General features: G+C 38.8%; 2 protein-coding genes across 2 annotated transcripts; both read right to left on the reverse strand.

Annotated features, from left to right (window-relative positions):
- Window positions 1-1,902: 1,902 nt before the first annotated feature.
- LOC120768865 (P protein-like) lies at window positions 1,903-4,681 on the reverse strand. Its single transcript, XM_040095620.1, has one exon. The coding sequence runs from the start codon at window positions 4,651-4,653 to the stop codon at window positions 1,903-1,905; it is 2,751 nt and encodes a 916-aa protein (XP_039951554.1). The 5' UTR covers window positions 4,654-4,681.
- A 1,385-nt stretch (window positions 4,682-6,066) lies between these two features.
- On the reverse strand, window positions 6,067-8,295 carry LOC120768866 (P protein-like). The gene has a single exon (XM_040095621.1). It carries the CDS (start codon window positions 8,293-8,295, stop codon window positions 6,067-6,069), a length of 2,229 nt encoding a protein of 742 aa, XP_039951555.1.
- Between the last annotated feature and the right edge of the window lie 10,053 nt (window positions 8,296-18,348).

The raw sequence follows: 18,348 nt of genomic DNA on the forward strand, positions 1-18,348 counted from the left end.
AAGCACAACAAATGGTTGCATGCCAGGTTTGACGCATCGAAAGGTTATGCTGAGTGTTTGGTGGTATTGGAAAGGAATCATCCACTGTGAGCTGCTCCAGCCTGCTCGAACGATTGATGCTACATTTTACTGTCTAAAATTGATAAGATTGAAGCAAGCAATCGAAAAAACGGCCAGAACTGATCAACTGAAAGGGCTTTGTCTTCCATCAGGATAACGCGAGACCACACATATCTTTAAAGACTCGGCAAAAACTGGAAGAGCTTGGATTGGAAGTTTTGATGCATCCGCCATATGGCCCTGACCTTGCACCATCGGATCAATGCAGAACTCCCTTAATGGCGTAAAGTTGGCTTCAGGAGAAGCCTATGAAAATTACTTGTCGCAGTTTTTCGCCGAGAAACCAGATAAGTTTTACACTATGAGAATAATGTCTCTAGCGGAAAAATTGCAAAAAGTGGTTGACTAAAATGGTACATATTTGGCTCATTAATGTTCATTACAAATATAAAAAATATGTAAATATTTAATAAATATATAATTTGAATTTTGATTAGAGATACGAAAAGACACAAACAGCCATATATCAATGACAGTGAACAGTGAAGCAATCATTTTCCTAAAGGGTCATCCAGAAAAGTTACTGTTAAGCCTTTAACTATGACAACTTGCATATACAAATTTGTATTCGAGTGAATTGCGCTTAAAGCACAGATACAGCCGATACATTGAGAGCACTTGTTCGATCAATAACAATAACACTTTAAGTGGGAAATTCAATAATTGTTTGTTCAGTTGGAGTTTAATGAGTGTTGGTATATAAATAACAGGTGATGTTGCCTATATTTCGGCGCGTTGATAAAAAGTGATTATTGAAGTTCGAAGAGACTTTGTGATAAATTGAAAAATTTGTAGCACAAAATATAAGTTTTTTTTAGTAACGTAAATAAAGTTATGGTTTTAAATTTTATTCAAATTGCGACTAGTGAAAAATGTAAACGTAAAATGCGTCTTAACTTGGAACAGTTGGCAGGACTAAGAGTACATGTTTATTTGGTTAATTTCTATTATTATCATAATTATTAATAAGAATGAGATATTTTATAGAGGGAGCCTACTCTGTATCTCGATTTGTTAATTTGTTCCATTCGAAACTCGGATCTTTTTTATAATTATGCGAATGTTGACCACCCAGTGACAGAATAAATACTCACATTTTCTTTGTTGATCAAAAGTAACTCAAAAGTTAAAGAATATCATTCTAGAAAAAAGGATTGAGAATGCGAAAATCGAGTTAACAAAACCAAAAAAAAAATTTAGCCCCAGATTTTTTGATATCTTTAAGAGTTTTAAGCCTACTCTGTTGCTCTTCGCCTCCTGTCTCTTCCTTTTTGTTTTCCCTTTTTCTCTTATTACTCTTTCTCTCTTTATCACTCGAAAATAGGATTAAAAATGCGAAAATCGACTTGTTAAATACAAAAACCCGAATTGGAGTAAAGTTTTATAGAATCGAGTTCCAGAAAAGATGATATCTTGATATCCATTTTGTTGATCTCTTCGCTTTCTGTCTCTTCCTTTTTGTTTTCTCTTGATACTCTCTCTCTTTATCTGTCCAACAAACCGTTGATACAATAAAGTTTTAGAAATATTGAGCTATTTTAAGAAAAATTACTTACTGAAACATAAATCGGACCTCTTGCCTTCAAAGTTTTCATTCCAGTCCATTCCAGTCTGTAGTTAACACAGAGAATGTTCGCTTAATCGAAAGATTCGGTTATCGTTACTAATGAATCCTACGAAATTAGTCTTTTTGGGGTTTAAAGTGTCGAGGAAGTACAAATTTTGTTAAAAACTTGATTCTAACATATATCGTATTACAATACAAGTATAATTACAACAAATTTATTTAAAAATCATGCCATCCCACTTGATTAAAACATACACTAAAATTAAGTATACCGAAGCAATGCAAATATTAACGAGCATAACCGAAAACCCAACTAAAAAATACGAACGGAATGTCAGCTTATACAAATGCTTATTCGCCACACCGGCCGTTACAATATTCGCCGAAGCGCCAATCAACGAACCATTTCCGCCAAAAGCAGCACCCATGACCAGCGCCCATACGAGTGGACCCAGCGGCAAGGCCAAGGGTTTAATCTGTGCTATGGACACGACAATGCGCACCATCATCTGCGTAACCGGATTATTGTTGAGAAAACACGAAGCAAACGCGGTAACCCATAAGATGAGCAACAGCGCCACCAATAGTTGAAAATCGTGCGGCGTACTCTCGATAGTTTTGATAATATTCTTGCCGATTAGGTCTTCGAAGCCCAAACGCGAAAGCACTTCGATCAAAACGAAAAACGACGACAGAAACATCAATGTCGACCACTCGATGCGACACAAAAGACCCTCGTAATCATTGATGTCGGCCAAGATGAGCAGCAGTATGGCGCCGAGCAGCGCCGTCCAAGAGAAACCGATAACATTGAAGAACTCAAATGAACGCAACATGAATATCGACACGATGAATATCAAGACGATGGCGCATTTAATCAACAAGTTCTTATCGATAACACCATAATGCTTCTTCAACTCGGCCAGTGTGTGCTCGTAATGATGTGGGTCCGGCTTGGGGTTTTTATAGTTGCCCTTACCAGCCGCACGCATCTTGTCAACTGCGCGATTGATAACACCACGCAACTTACGATCGTCAGCCAAAAAACTACCGATCGCTGATGAGGCGCGTTCCCAACGTTTTATGCCACGATTGACTAACTCCTGCTGTATGGTCTGCGATTCATGGTAATCGAGTAATTTGGAATGTTCCGTATAGAAACGCAATTGGAAATATGTCTGCAGCAACACCAGAAACGTGCACGGTGCCATATTCAGCACGAATATGCCGAAAGTGATGCCGTGATCTTGCAAAAAGTCATTGGTGGTGACAATAATATTCGGCGGACTGCCGAGTGGCGTAAAAGCGGCGCCCACATTCGCACATATCATCAAATAGATGAGCACCGAAACCGGATTCATGCCGGAGACTTCACACAGCTTAATCGTAATCGGCGAAGAGAGCAACATCGTTGTGCTGTTATTGAGAAAGGCCGACACCAAACTAATGAAGAAGCATAAATTCATTATCAAACGATAAACGCTGCCCTTCGATATTTGATAAGCGTAAACGGCGATAAAATCGAACATGCCCGCATCGGAGATGATCGCTACAATGACCATCATGCTGAAGAGCAATGTCAACATTGGCATATCGATCCATTCGAGTATGGTATCGAAGCTCGGCTTCGGATTCAATATGGAGAGTATGGCCAAAGCGAATGTTGAGCATATTAACGATGACAGTGTTGGATTGGTTATTTCAAAAATGAAGAGCCCGTAAAGTAGTACGAGTACGAGTAGCGCAAAAAGTAGACCCTGCTCTGTGGGCACCGGCAGCGAGTCGTAGTTATACTTGATCGTTACGGTTTCATTGATATCGGTGTGCGCATTTAAAAACATGCGCGTGTAATTATCTTTGGACACATTTTTCCATAAACTTAGCAAAGCCAGACGTTCGCTGGGGTTGATCAAGTCGATGTCCATGCTTGTATCCAAGTATTCGCGCCACAAATCGGCTATGTTGACCGTTATAATCTCGGTCATATTCTCATCGTAAAATGTACGCACCGCTTGTATGAAGACGAAATTCGCTTCGCTTTCCCTACCCGCATATATCAGCTTACCATCTTCGAGAAAGGGTCCCTTGATGGACATTGATATTGCTGTGTCCGTTACAGTAGGCACATTAATTACTACCCGTTCACCCGGATGTAGTGAGACTAATGTCGGATTACGCGGTAAATCTCTGTAGATAATAAATTGCACGGTGAACATCAACCAAACTAAAGTGAGTCCAATTGGTTTTAACCATGCACGCTTCACTTGTATTATATCTTCAATATGCAATTCTGGGTGCTCCTGTTCTTGTTCGGGTTTCTTCATCATCCCTTCGAATTGTCGTAATACCGCCTTTTGTGCTGATGTCAAATGTATGTCCTCTTCAATTATCTTATCTACATTACTTGTGGTTGCCAGCAGACTCACAGTTCTCTTCGACTTTATACTATCTGTGCGTCGTACCGGTGGCGCTTCTATATCGTCCGGCTGCAGCTGCTTTTCTGCGGCAAACGGTAGTATTCGAGAGATAGTTCTCTCGGAAGGCGCTGGCGTCGGCAGCCTTGACCTTTCCCCCTCTACTTCAATTATTTCGTGATCAAGCGGCGCTGGGTTGACAAAACTTGCTGGTTCTGTAGGTTCTATGGTAATCGACGCGTCTGATTCTACTGGAGTCACTTTCATGGTTTGTGGTCTAACAATTTCTTCAAATACTATTGGTATCTCTGCTGGTTGGGGTTGTTTGTTTTCTGGGTTTAGATTTTCTTCCGGATTTTGATTGTTTTCTGGGTTTGGATTTTCCTCCGGGTTTTGATTGTTTTCTGGGTTTTGATTGTTTTCCGGGTTTTGATTGTTATCTGGATTCTGATTATTGCCCTCAGCCATACTGGCAATTTCGTCGGTTGCTTCTTCTCTCACCTCTGGTTTGGGTTGATTTCCATCTGAATTCTGATTGTTATCGTCAGCCATGCTAGTTTTTTGCTGATATGTTTGCTGCCAGCTCACAAATTATTTACAGAAATATTTTCCTCAAATTATAAAAAGCTATTTTTTTACAATTGTAACTGAAGACAGATATATCTAAAGTACATAAGATGCTCAAAATATTCTTAAAATTTCTAGTTAAATGTGTCGGCTTTGCTGGTCTGAAAAGGCTCATTTGCAATTTGTTCATAGAAAGGAAGTCATTCATCTGATCTCAGACTGGAGGGTCCTTGATGATCACTCCTTTTCTGACCAAGGGGGTAATAAACCATCGGTTCTGTCAGCAAAACCATGCGAGCCATAAGCTATGGGTTGGAAAGGGTAGTCCTTTATGTACTTCCGGCGGATGCCAAAGCTGATGACGTCCATGCAGATGCGTTGGGTAAGGCAGACGTGGATGGTGATAGTCAAACGACTATGGATAACGACCCGAGTCTCTCGGAAGTAGCGAGTTGTGGTGCGGTTTGTCAATCGGCGACTCCGTTTTCAGCCTTGAACAACTGTTGGAGGAGGTTCGGGTCGAGCACGAACTAGCGCTTCTGGAGGAGAGTCTGAAGGATGAAATTCCTCCAGATTAACCTCCAACACCCGAAGGCGGCCTGCGCCAATTTACTGCTTCGTCTAGAGAAAGATGGGTCCGATGTCGTCCAGATTCAGGAACGTGGCTGACTAGTAACAGCATCTTTGGATTCAGAACGAAGAGCCATAAGCTGCTGGCGACCAACGATTCAGGTGGAAACAGAGCCTCTATGATGGTCCCAAATAATTTAACGGTATTTTTTTATTAATTTCAGCAACGCTGACGTAGTGACGGAAAATTTGGTGACGCCGGAGATGTCTGGCCTAATGTCTGCGTACATGTCGCATGAAGATGAGTTGGAACCACTTCCTTTACTGTTAAGGAAAACCTTGGCTGAAGCATCACGAAGATGAACCGGCGTCATCATCGGTTCCGACGCCAACTCGCGACATTCAATCTGAGGTAGCTCGGACACTTATAATAGAAATGAGTAGCTCTTTGATTTCATCCAGCATTTTAGAGATATTTCTAACATCTAAATCACAGTTCTACAGCGAAATGCAACGCAGCTACTTAGGTCTTTCACCTTAGAAAGTACCGGAAAAGTAAAAGTAAAAATTTCACAAACTAAAAACCTTATTGGGCAGGCAACCGTGTGATCGGAGGGCCAAAAAAGAGAGTATCGAACATCCTCTCTTTCAACGATGAACTGAAAGTCAGCAACTGCTTATGAAACCATGGACCCATGTTTAGAGTTTTCTTCGAGCAAAGACTTGGAAACTTTATTGGAGAGTTTCACCGAAGAAGTTGAGCAATTTTGGACCAATAATATTTTATTTAGACGCACAAATTAATTAACAATAACTACGCGAAAACATTCACTCATACTTCGGCGGATCGTGCCACTCGAAAATCACATGACAGAGAATTAAATACAACGAAGTAACAACAATATTTGTCAACATAATGGGAAAGCCCAAAATGAAGAACGAACAAAAAGAAAATCGGTAACCATGTTGATTCGCAATGCCAGCGCTCACCACATTCGCCGAGGCCGCAACGAGTGTACCGTTACCGCCAAAACAAGCGCCCATCGCGAGCGCCCAAACTAAGGGATGCAACGGCAACTGCAGCTCACGATCCTGCGCCATCGAAATCACAATTGGCAACATCATTGCAGTCACCGGTATATTATCGAGAAAGGCCGAAGCAACAGCCGAAACCCATAGTACTAGCATTATTGCGAGACACAAACGATATTTCTTATCGACCAACATTATCCAGTCCTGCACCTCCTCGCCAATTATGCCAATCATACCGATCTTTGCCAATACCTCCATGAGTATGAAGAGCGAACCGAAAAATATCAAAGTCGACCATTCAATGCGTAGTAGCAGTGCTTCAAAATCCGTTATGTCCACCAGTGAGAAGGCCAACAGCACGCCGGTGAGAGCAGCCCAACCCAGCGGCAGCTGATGTAAATTATGAAAACTGTGCGATAGAAATAGAGTGAGTACGAATAGAAAGCAAATGGATAGCTTAATGAGCAACGGTTTGTCCTTAATGCCATACATGGACTTCAGATTGGCCAAGACCCGTGGATATTCCGGTGTATATTTCAATTGATGTTCCAGTTGCATTAAAGCTCTTTCCGATTTACGCTTAACACTTGCCGTGTTGAACCCTTTACCGGCGGCAGAAGCCATCTTCGTTAAACGTTCCGAACGACGTGCCAAACGCTGCATACTGTCATTCAGAGCTCCATGTATATGCAACTTACTCTCATCCCGATATATGTAGCGTAGGAGAAAGTAAGTTTGCAGTGTCACCAATGTGACACATGGTACACAGTGCAACATGAAATTGCCGAATGTGACGCCATTGTCGTGTATATAATCGTTCGTGGTTATAATAATGTTCGGTGGATCACCGATGGGCGTACAAGCAGCGCCAATATTCGAATAGATTACCATCAGGGTCAACATCAGAACGGGATCGAGCGTTAAAGCCTCACACAAACGTATAATGATCGGCGCGACGAGCAGCATCATCGTAACATTATCCAGAAATGCCGAAACCACTGCGGTAAATAAACAGAGGCTTGTCAAAAGCGGCCATACGAAACCTTTCGATATTTCGTATGCGTAAACGGCGAAGAAATCAAAAATACCCGAATCGGCGAGCATGGCGATCAGTAGCATCATGCTGAAGAGCAACAACATCGTCTCGATGTCGACCCACGACATAATCATGTCCAAATTCACATTATCACCGAGGCTAATCAGCAGTGCGACAGCGAGTGTGGCACACAATATCGACGCTATGGTGCGGTCAATGATTTCCGTCACGATCATGGCGTACATAAGTATCAAAATCAATGCACCCGCCCAGATACCCCGTTCACGATTCGCTGTATACGCGTCGACTCTCAATTTGATGGTCACTTGTTTGGTTGTTGTCATGACGAGCCACAAATTCGGGTTTTCCTGCTTACTCTTTGATTTCGCGCTTCGGAAGACATGCGCTTTCTCTATTTTCGTCGCTTGCTCGAGATCAGCTGTTTGCAAGTATATCAGCCAATCTACGCTAGTTTTCTCTTTACCCTCCGCATCACTCACTACATTCATGGTGACCACATCGGGCATTACACCATTTTTTATTTCTGCTCTATCCGTTTCCTGGAAGGGTCCCCAAATAACGACGCCAACGCGTTCGGCCACTTGTTGTTGTGGTATCATATATGTACGCGTTTGATTCGGTTCGAGCGTAAAGAGTCGCGATTCGTCGATTGGTGGTTTTGTTATAATCATAATTACGACAATGACGAGCCAGAGTAGTATGAGGGCAAGTATCTTGATGCTGTTTAACAGCGCTCTCCATGAGAAGTCGACGTCATTCTCTGAGGCAATGAAGTTGAGCAATTGTTGTCCAAAAGTGGGCCTGTCGACCGGTTCTCTCTGTAGGCCAGCCTCTAAACGGCTGTTTTGTGTATCATGCGAATTTTCGCTTTTGTTGTTACATTTAACGGAGTTCGAATTGAAATTGTTGTTGTGGCGGTTGTGGTTACGCGCTATGCGTATCGTTGTTGTGGGAAGTTCTTGTGTCATTTTCCGTAGAATATGCTCGCAATTTATTTAGAAGACCAAAGAGTTTCCAAAATCTCGCGCGCTGTTTAAATTGTTGTTGTAAATGTTTTTGGAAATATTGAAAATTGTTTTTGAAAAATATTTTTGAAAATATTGAAAATTGGTTATCAAATGTATTTCTGAAAATATTGAAAATTGTTTTTGAAAAATATGCCGACTGATTACTTGAAATACGAAGCTTACTGTTTGTGCTTACGTTGTCATTCTTTTTACTTATTGGTTGACACATAGTGTGAGAGCAAAACTAAAAGTGCTGTTAGGCGTTAGAATTTCTATACTTAGGAATATTAAAAAATTATTCAAGTTTCTCGAAAGAAATTTGGATTCCAGGTACTGTTCTCTACGTCTACCTCTACCACTACCTCTACATTTATCTCTATCTCTATCTCTACCTCTACCTCCAGCTCTCCCTCTAGTTCCCCAGCTCTACCTCTACCTCTCCAGCTCTACTTCTACCTCTACTAGCTATCTGTCTATCTCTATATCTGTCTATGTCTTCGTCTTCGTCTACGTCTCTATCTTTATCTTTATCTTTATGTTTATGTTTATCTTCATCTTTATCTTTATTTTTATCTTCATCTTCCCACACGTAAGTCATCATTTAACTCTCGGATTAAATCTTCGACCAACTGACATTGGATTAATGCGTGTCATTCAGGCAAAGCATTTAAGGGCGTTTCGGGTGACGGAGTGTGTTCGTTTCTACTCGTAATTGGAATAAACGCGGATTATGGATAACGATGCTAAGCACGTCGCGCAATTAAGTGTGAAATGTTAATGAGGTCAATAAGTCAGTGAGGTTTGCTATGATGTATGTGGATAATTTATGTGGGGTTATACATACATACCTACATACATATGTATGATTGAATATATACAAATATGCAATTATTACGTTGACGAACCAGAGACATGAGTGGAAATGAAATACGTTTTTAATTCTCATATGAGTGCGAGTTGCATAAGCAATCGCGACAATTCTGGCATAGTAACTGTGCATTCAAGCAAAGGCAGTGCGCTGAAAGAGCTCACTAATGAGAGAGTTCTCTTGGTGCTTTGTATATATCGTCATATAAAATGCAAAACAACGTATCTTAAAAAAAAAATTTTTATTGCTTATGATTTATTTCATCATATTACATATATGTAGCGTTAAATTTTTAGCTTCCGCTGTCAAATATAACCAATTCATAACCAGTTTATAACCAAAACTACAATTATATACAATTTTTCCTTCCCCTGTAAACTTATGAAAATTGATGTTACGTTATTTTGCATTTTAGGTGACGATATATACTATATTACATTTTTTAAAAATTGTACATCCTTTTTCAAAGTATCAATATTTTTGTTGCTATCTGGTTATTTAAACAAAAATACCACACAGAGTCCTTCTTAGAACAATAATCTAGCATTATGTTTTTGAAATACATACAGTAACATTTAATCGTCAAAGCTGAAACGTACAATTAAGCAATGGGCTTAGCCTTCGAACCATCCAGCTTAAAATATTGAGCAAGACCTTACTTTTTCAAAGTAGCAGGCCTGAACTCATCTTAATCAGCACTTATTGGATGTTAGTTTTTCTTAAGACTTTCAAGTTCAAGTGTTTCTGAATAAAAATTGTTTATCACCCATGATCTGATCTGATCTGTTCTATCAGATCTGATCTCAGCAAGACTGAAGCTCGTTTTACTTTCTCAGGATCGCAAATATGGTATTCGTTCAATAGCTTTTTGCGAAAGTGTCGCAGAAACTCTGAACTATCAGCAAGTAATTTAACATAAAATGAATGTTGTAGTTTAATGCTAAGTTTAAATTGTCAAATATCGCCTTAACAGAAATGGTTTCTAAAAATTCGACACCCTTTGAATTCTCTTGTTTGAAATCGAAGTTTGAATTATTAGGAGTCCTTTCCTCAAATCGACATCTACTTTTTTAGATGTAATAATCATATAGTTAACTCGAGTTTATGAGCCATTTCGGTTTTAAGTGTTATACATTATTCCTAAACTTTGAGTTCTTCATAAGAAAAATATTCTTGTACTTGCTCTAAAAACAACTTTTTGAGAGCTTCTTATTGTAAAATCGAGTTTATATACCATTTTGCACTTTAGCATTAAATCCTTCTCTGAAACTCGCAATTTATCAAGTAAACAATTTTCTGAAAGTGTCCCTAAAACCATTTTTTTGCATTCATTGTGATAAAACTTTGGTTTCTAAAAAAATTAGCATTAAAATGAAAAAAAAATTTTCACTTTTTAAAATTAAGTCACTCCATCGACTTGCTTGACAATTCACCAATCACATGTTACCTGATCACCTGTTACGATCCAAGTAGAGGAAATTTTTACAAAATCCCTTTTTCGACAGTTCAGGCGTTAGTCTTGTCAAGTTGTCATGTTATTTTTTTCAGAATTTTTCATGGAAAGACTTAAACCTGAGCAACGTTTACAAATCGTTCAACTTTACTACGAAAATTCACGTTCTGTAAAGAATATGTTTAGTGCGCTTCATTCATCTTATGGTCAACATAATCGGTCTACTGAGCGTATTATTCGCAACACCATCATTCTTCTTGAGATCCGCAATTCAATATTGGATAATATTCGACTGAATAGACCACGTTCAGCACCCAGTGAAGAAAATGTAACGATCGTAGCTGAGAGTGTGCAGGAAGACCCTGAAGAGCCGCTTCAGTGCCGTTCGAAGCAACTCGGACTGACGTATTTAACTACTTGACGCATGTTACGTCGAGATCTTAAATTGAAAGCATACGAAATACAGTTTGTGCAAGAACTGAAGACGCAGAAATTTCCCAAGCGACATCGCTTTGCTTAATGGGCTCTTGAAAAGTTCTAAGAAGATCCAACGTTTTCGAGCCAAATTTTCCTCAGCGATGAGACTCATTTCTGGCTCAATGGATATGTAAACAAGCAAAATTGCCGCATTTGGATCGAGAAGCAAACTGAAGAGTTACAAGAACTGCCATTACATCGAGAAAAAACAACGGTTTGGTGTGTTTTGTGGTCCGGAGAAATCACCGCTCCATATTTTTTCAAAAATGATGTTGATGAAAACGTAACCGTCATGATGCGCCATGATAAGTGACAATTCGATACCTGAAATTGGAGCTCGTGTTCTCGGCGACATTTGGTTTGAAAAAGCCAGTGCCACTTCTCGCACATCCCATCAATCAATGAATTTATTGAGAGAACACTTCGGTGAGCGGATAGTTTTACGTTTTGACCGGGCAATTGGCCACTAAGATCGTTCGAAATCACACCGTTAAACTTTTTCCTGTGGGGTAATGTTAAGTTTGAAGTAAAGGACAATCTCGCTTTGATTCATGCCTTGGAGCAACATATCACGCTTGTTCGTTAGTTACCAGTCGAAATACTCGAACAAGTCATCGAAAATTGGACTCAACGGATGGACCATCTGAGCCGTAGCTACGTCCAACATTAAAAAGAGATAATCTGCAAACATTAATGCCAAGGAATATTATTTCGAATGATAATAAAAACTCTCCATTAAATTTGAAGTTTCTGTGCTTTTTTTTTTAAGTAGAGAATCTTGAAATGGATTAACGTTACATAAAACTACTTTAATTGGGTTAGTGGCTCCGTGAATGTCAGATTCTTGTACTTATCTCAACTTGTATCAATTCTACCGTGTCTTTTCCTTTCTTTGTTGAACACAGTTGTTGATTTACAGGCTTAAGCCATTTAAATTTAATCGAGTTGCCCTGTTTATTACCATAAAATAAGACAATTCCTATAAGATATAACAGGTAACTCACCACTGTAATATTTTACCAGAAACTGTGAAAATATGGAAAAATTGAGTTGAATTGCGAGCAAAAACAATAAGAAATGGCATAAACTTGCCAACTGGGCCAGCCAAATGCAAAATGCGGTAAACACGCTGGTAGGCGTTCGGAAACAATGTCAAGGACATTGTCAGGATACCGTGAGTGCAATGCAATGTCAACAAATACGAATGCGAAAACAACAAAAACAAAAGCCGTAAAAAACAAGCCAACTACCAGCAGCAACAGGAATTAAAGCAGAAATAAAGGAGAGTGAGTAAACCAACAGAGAAAAGCAAAAACAACAACAGGCATGAAATAAAAAGTAAAGAACATAAACGGAACTGCACGCCATGACAATGAAAGCGAGGAAAAACATAAACAAAAGTTGCAATGAGTAAAGTGGCAACACCTGGCGGAATTGTACTCGTACAGAACTCTTTGTACAGGCGTGTGTGTGTGTGCTGTGTAGCCTTGCGCTCGTGTACAACTTACAAAATGATACGACGTGTATTGTAATGAAACTGTAAACATGGAATTACAGCGTTGCATGACAAGGAAAAAGGAATGCGAACACAAAAATTACTTGAAATGGATACGCAATTCTGTTGCCAGGCTAAAAACTGTGGCAAATAAAAGTTGAGCACTTTAGTAGCGAGTGGCTGTGTGGAGTGTCTTATACTGTTTGGTCTTTATATACATAAGTAAGTTTGAGAGTAATGGTAATTATCCGCAAAGTGAATGTAAATGAAATTTCTTATTCAGGTGTACTTCAAAGTACATGGGGTAATTTAAACTTTTTTTGATAAATAAATTAAAAGGTAGACAGGGACGTAGGGATAAGCATATTCATGGAGCTGTCCAAACTAGATAAGCGAGTCGGAGGTGGTGTCTTTTTAGCAAGACTATAAACCAAAATTCCCGACTACCATACCACTGCAGTGTCTGCCAAGCGGAGATCTTCTTCGTAGTCCAGTCATTATAGTAAGTACACTTTGGAATTCGATATACCCATTTATATGTCTGTAAATACTTGTATATTGACAGCCTAAAGTTGTCTCAAAACCTACATATGGTAGGTATAGGGTGTCAATATACAAGTATTTACAGACATATAAATGATATATCGAATTCCGAGATTCTTACCTAAATGACTGGACTATCGGTAAAGGACCAAAAATTTTTCGCAAAACCTTTCTCTCAAACACTGCTAAGGCCAACTCATCAGATGATGCCGCTATTGATGTCCACCGGATCATATAGCAGGACGGAAATGATGGGGGACTTGTAGAGTTTACAAGTTGACAAGAGCGATTCTGCTTTGGATTGCAAGGATGAAGGCGGAGATCACAGCTACAAAAGAAAACCTTTTACAAAAGAAGACTTACATATATTTATACAAGTACATATATACAGATTGCCCGGCGGCTTTGAAATCACTATAGCATCTTTTAGATTTCATCAAAGTTACTAAAATAATGCTTTGATCCGTTAATGGATCTACTTCACGGTATACCTGTAGTGGGTTCCAGGACATAGTTTTACTACTTGTAACTATGAATTGGCAGTTGTAGGACTTTCTCAATTCCTACTCTTGTGTTCTCGCCGCGCATCCTGGAAGCGTAAGTATACCTTGTGTAAGGCACAGTAGTCAACTCGTTGAAAAGCCTGTGGTCGCGGCTAAAACAGAGGCAGCTTCAGCGGAGCCACTCCGACATATTCGGTGTGCTGAAGTCTAATTGCAGCGGCTGCTCACCAGCGGTGCGGCTGCGAGCGAGTGTCGGTCTTGAAAGAAGCGGCTAGCCACATAAATGTGTATAAAGCTGTATACTACTCATCTAGCGAGGTTGTTCGCTCAGTTTGGGACCCGCGATGTGGAAACCACATTAACATGTTCAGCGAATCAAGAGACAGCGGCTGCGCTGGCTAGATTATATTGCCCGGATAGAATGGAACACTTCATCTTTGAAGGTTTTGGATTCGGTGTCTTCACGTATATTTGAGTCTCGGTGGAGTCAATTCCTGACTTGCTCAACACGCAGACAAACGAGGCATGAGTTGGGAAATAAGCCGCACATGCTGATCTTTAAAATTCAAAAGGAATGTCATAAGAACACTAGTTGATGTGCTAACAGGTAACTGTATAAGTGGTATACATGCCGGCACATTGGTGGACATTTAAATTAATTATTGCAGGAGAGGTAAAAGGAGAAGAGACTATAAAACATCTACTATACGAATGTAAAGCTCTGAATAGGACAATAGTCGCAATTAACTGCCGCGGGTTTCTTGACGATATATCGAATGTGACAGAGATACAACTTGTTATTCTGATGAACTTCATCAGAAGCACGGAGTGGTTCAGAGAGCAGATAATATAGTTAGCAGCTTTTAGTACTGTGGTCTTACATAGGGCCACTTAAAGGTTTAGGTTCATCGCCAGTCAGCCATTTTACCTCACAACCTACCTGCCTAACAAGGGGAAATATCTTTTAAGAAAATATCTTGATTTTGGTAGGTAATTTTACATGACAGTCATATGCTATAGTGTTTCGATCTGAACAATATTTTAGAAGATTCCAGCTTTGTTCTGAATAATAAGATATACCAAATTTCGTGGGCATATCTTTTCGAATACAAAAGTTTTCCATACAAGGACTGCATTTGGATCGATCAGTTTATATCGCAACTATATGTTATAGTGAACCGATCTGAACATAACTTGCGGGTATTATAGCGCTACTTTGGACAATAAATTATTCCAAATTGAGTTAAGATAACTTGTCGGATAGAGAAATTTTCCTAACAAGGACTTGAATTTGATCGGTTAGTTCGTATGTCAGCTATATGTCGCATTGGTTCAATGTCGGCGATTCTGGCAAATGATCAACTTTTTGGGGAAAAAAGACAAACGCAAATTTTCAGATCAATATCTTCAAAACTGGAAGACTGGTTAGCGCATATGGCGACGAGGCATGGCTTGATGGCCAAGCTGGACACGCTGTCCGTTAATGTATACATACATATGTGATTCGAGTTTAAGGTATAAAAATTATAACCAGAAAACCAGTAAAAATCATTGTGTTGAAAACCAAGAGATAAAAAAGTCTAAGGTCCAAATATCATAACGTAAAATAAGCATTTGTAAAGATTTTATCTCAGGTGCCTTCAAAAAATTTTGGAGAGTATATAAATCTGCAGGCTGAGCTAATGAAAAATTAGTAAAAGAAACGTTTGAACAGTTCAATGCTTCCAGGACTACCAACAAATGCTGCTAACATGTCATTTTAATGGCTTGGAAACCAAAAGTGGTGAATAATGACGAAAGTTGAGGAAAAGATAATCAAGGTCCAAAGAGTTTCAGCAATGCTGGTATAAGAAATCAGGATGCTTTCAAAATACTTTATGGTCGTGTTTATCAAAAAGTCAAAAAGTTAGGTCGTTGATAAATAGACGCGGATTGTACTGCGACTTTAGGTCTATTGTGCCCTCAGGTTGCCACATAATGGCAAAACTTAAATGCCGGTGTATGCATAACATTGTTAGGTTTGAGTCTTGGTAAATATTTTTTATATGTTTTTATGCCTGAATGTAGGCAACGTTCTGGTTTGGATACTTGTTCTGAAATAGTTTTGAAAACCTGCGATATTCAGCTTTCAATCTATGCCTTTGAAATTGGTGAGCTGTAATATTTTATAAATTATTCTACAGAAATTTTATATTTATTTATATTGCAATATATTTAATTAACAAAAAAAAAATTAAAAAAATTATTGCGTACAAATCATTAACATGCCCTATTTCAGTTTTTAAAATATCATGTAGAAACATTCGGGCAATAACAATTAAAAAAATTTTGTTAGGTGTGCGTCTTTGCTAAACTAGCAAACATTTTTGCCCAAATGTAGGCAATACTTTTCTGTTTCTTCGCAAATATTTATACACGATTGCACTCATTGCAACTTCTTCAAAAACTGCATATTTTTAAGTAAATCTGAATTCAAGTGCATTGAATAAATCAAGATTTTGGTCAGCAATTTTCGCTTGCTCTCATTCTATTTCTCTCCTGCTGTCTTCATTACCAAAGTACAATGCCCGATTTGTTTCGCAGCACAATTGCAATTTGTATGCTGCCATGCACCCGGTACTTTAATTCGACGAGATCTTCAAAATGCAAGATTGCAGTTTGCCACAAAAAATAAAAATAACAACAAAATCTGAAATTTATTCGTACACAATTTGCGCGTAATCAGCTTTTCATCTATTCCACACACACACAAACGCATTCATGTCTATTTATTTGGGTGCATGTAGCTCACATCCTTCACCTTTTCAATCTAATCTTTTGATTTGCCCTCAAGCCTCAGCTGGCGAATTGCTTTCAATTCTTGGCGAAGTTTGCAATGCAATTGCGTTCTTTGTTTGTTGTTTTTGCTTTATTTTACTTATGTTTTGTGCTGTTGCCAATTTGCTCGGTCCGTTTGGTCACTGAACACTGAACAATGGAGAATTTTATAGCATATTGCAATGCTTTTTGTACTCCAGCAATCAACAATCAAACACAATATTGATAAGCGGATTTTATTGTACGTAGACTGCAGTTTGATATATGTATATATTATATATATGTATATTTACAAATTTCTCGAGTAAGAGCATAATTTTGTTGCTATTTTACTACTTTTTTATGCATTTGGTTATTTTTGTGATTAATGCTGGCATATTTGAAAAATGCTCTGAATGAAATTTATGGGGTTACCAGCTCTTTGGTTATGTCTAGCAAATAAACAATGTTCAATTTGTAAAAAAAAAAATATAGTTTCTCGTTAACTAGAGATTAATATTATAATAATTTTGTAGACGTTCAATATTTTCGTAATTTTTTGCAGTGAACATTGCGTCTGTTCACTCACTGCTCATTGCCTTCATTATATACCAAACAGGATCTTTTGTAGATCTATATATACACGATATATATATACTTATATAGTAACACAGTTCTTGAGAAGTCGATCTTAAATTTTGCAGACTTCCTTTTAACGTCAAGAAGCTGCTCATTTGTAGCAACTGCCGATATCGGATCATTATAGTATATAACTGCCACATAAGCTGATCGATCAAATCAAAGTCCCGGTACGAAAAATCTATGAAAATTGACATCGTAGCATATTCTTAACTGGCGTAGACACCGCTTACGCGATTATAGCGGAGTGTAGTCGTAGAATCTTAGGAGGATCTTATTGCTATGCCGTCTCTTTGCTTAAGTTGCGAGTAGCTTTGAAAATTGACAACATAGCAATGGGAGATCTGAATCAACTGCCAATATCGGATCATTATAGCATATAACTGCCACGCAAGCTGATCGATCAAATCCAAGTCCTGGTATGAAAAAATTTCTATTTGACAACATATCTTTCTATTTGACAGGATATCTTCACGAAATTTGTCATATATGTTTATTTCAAACAACGCTACAATCTATCATACAAACTTAGCGCTTATGTGAAAAAAATATCTACACTAAATTTGACATAGATTATTCTACAAGACGGCGCTACAGTTACCGAAAACTTGTTCAGATTGAACCACTATAGCATATAGCTGCCATACAATCTGTTCGATCAAAATGAAATTAAGAACCTATTATGCTAAGGAACTGTGAAGGGTATTACAGCTTTGTTGTCGCCAAAGTTAACTCTCTCTCTTGTTTTCTCTGCAAATTATTTGCTATGCTGATCTTAAGTAAAGTTAGGTTAGGTTGGACTACTATAGACACTTGTCCGTTGTGATGCCTCGACCATCTAGGTGTGAATCCAAAATACCGTCAGGTATTGACAAAACCTCTAGAGCCTACCAAAAATTTATTGAGACGGCTAATAGCTATGCCAGACAACTCGCCGAGGCAACCGAAATGCTTCAGCTTTAGTCTGGCGAAATCCAGAGAGTGGAAGAGAAAGTGTCTGGATGTTTCCACCTCATCTACCTCATTCCACCTTTGACCTTTGACTCCAGTTTCGTTGCTTGTTTTTTTGCTTTGAACTAGAAAAACGAAATCTACGAAAATTGGCAACGTAGCAATGGACAATCTCATTGCTATGTTAACTCTTTATGGGTGGCTTTGAAAATTGACAACATAGCAGTGGGAGATCGAATTGCTTTGATCTGATTGCTATAGCGTTCATTTTCGTAAGATGCGAGTCGCT

The sequence above is a fragment of the Bactrocera tryoni genome, chromosome 2 (genome assembly GCF_016617805.1).
Source record: "Bactrocera tryoni isolate S06 chromosome 2, CSIRO_BtryS06_freeze2, whole genome shotgun sequence".
In the NCBI taxonomy this organism is placed as follows: domain Eukaryota; kingdom Metazoa; phylum Arthropoda; class Insecta; order Diptera; family Tephritidae; genus Bactrocera; species Bactrocera tryoni.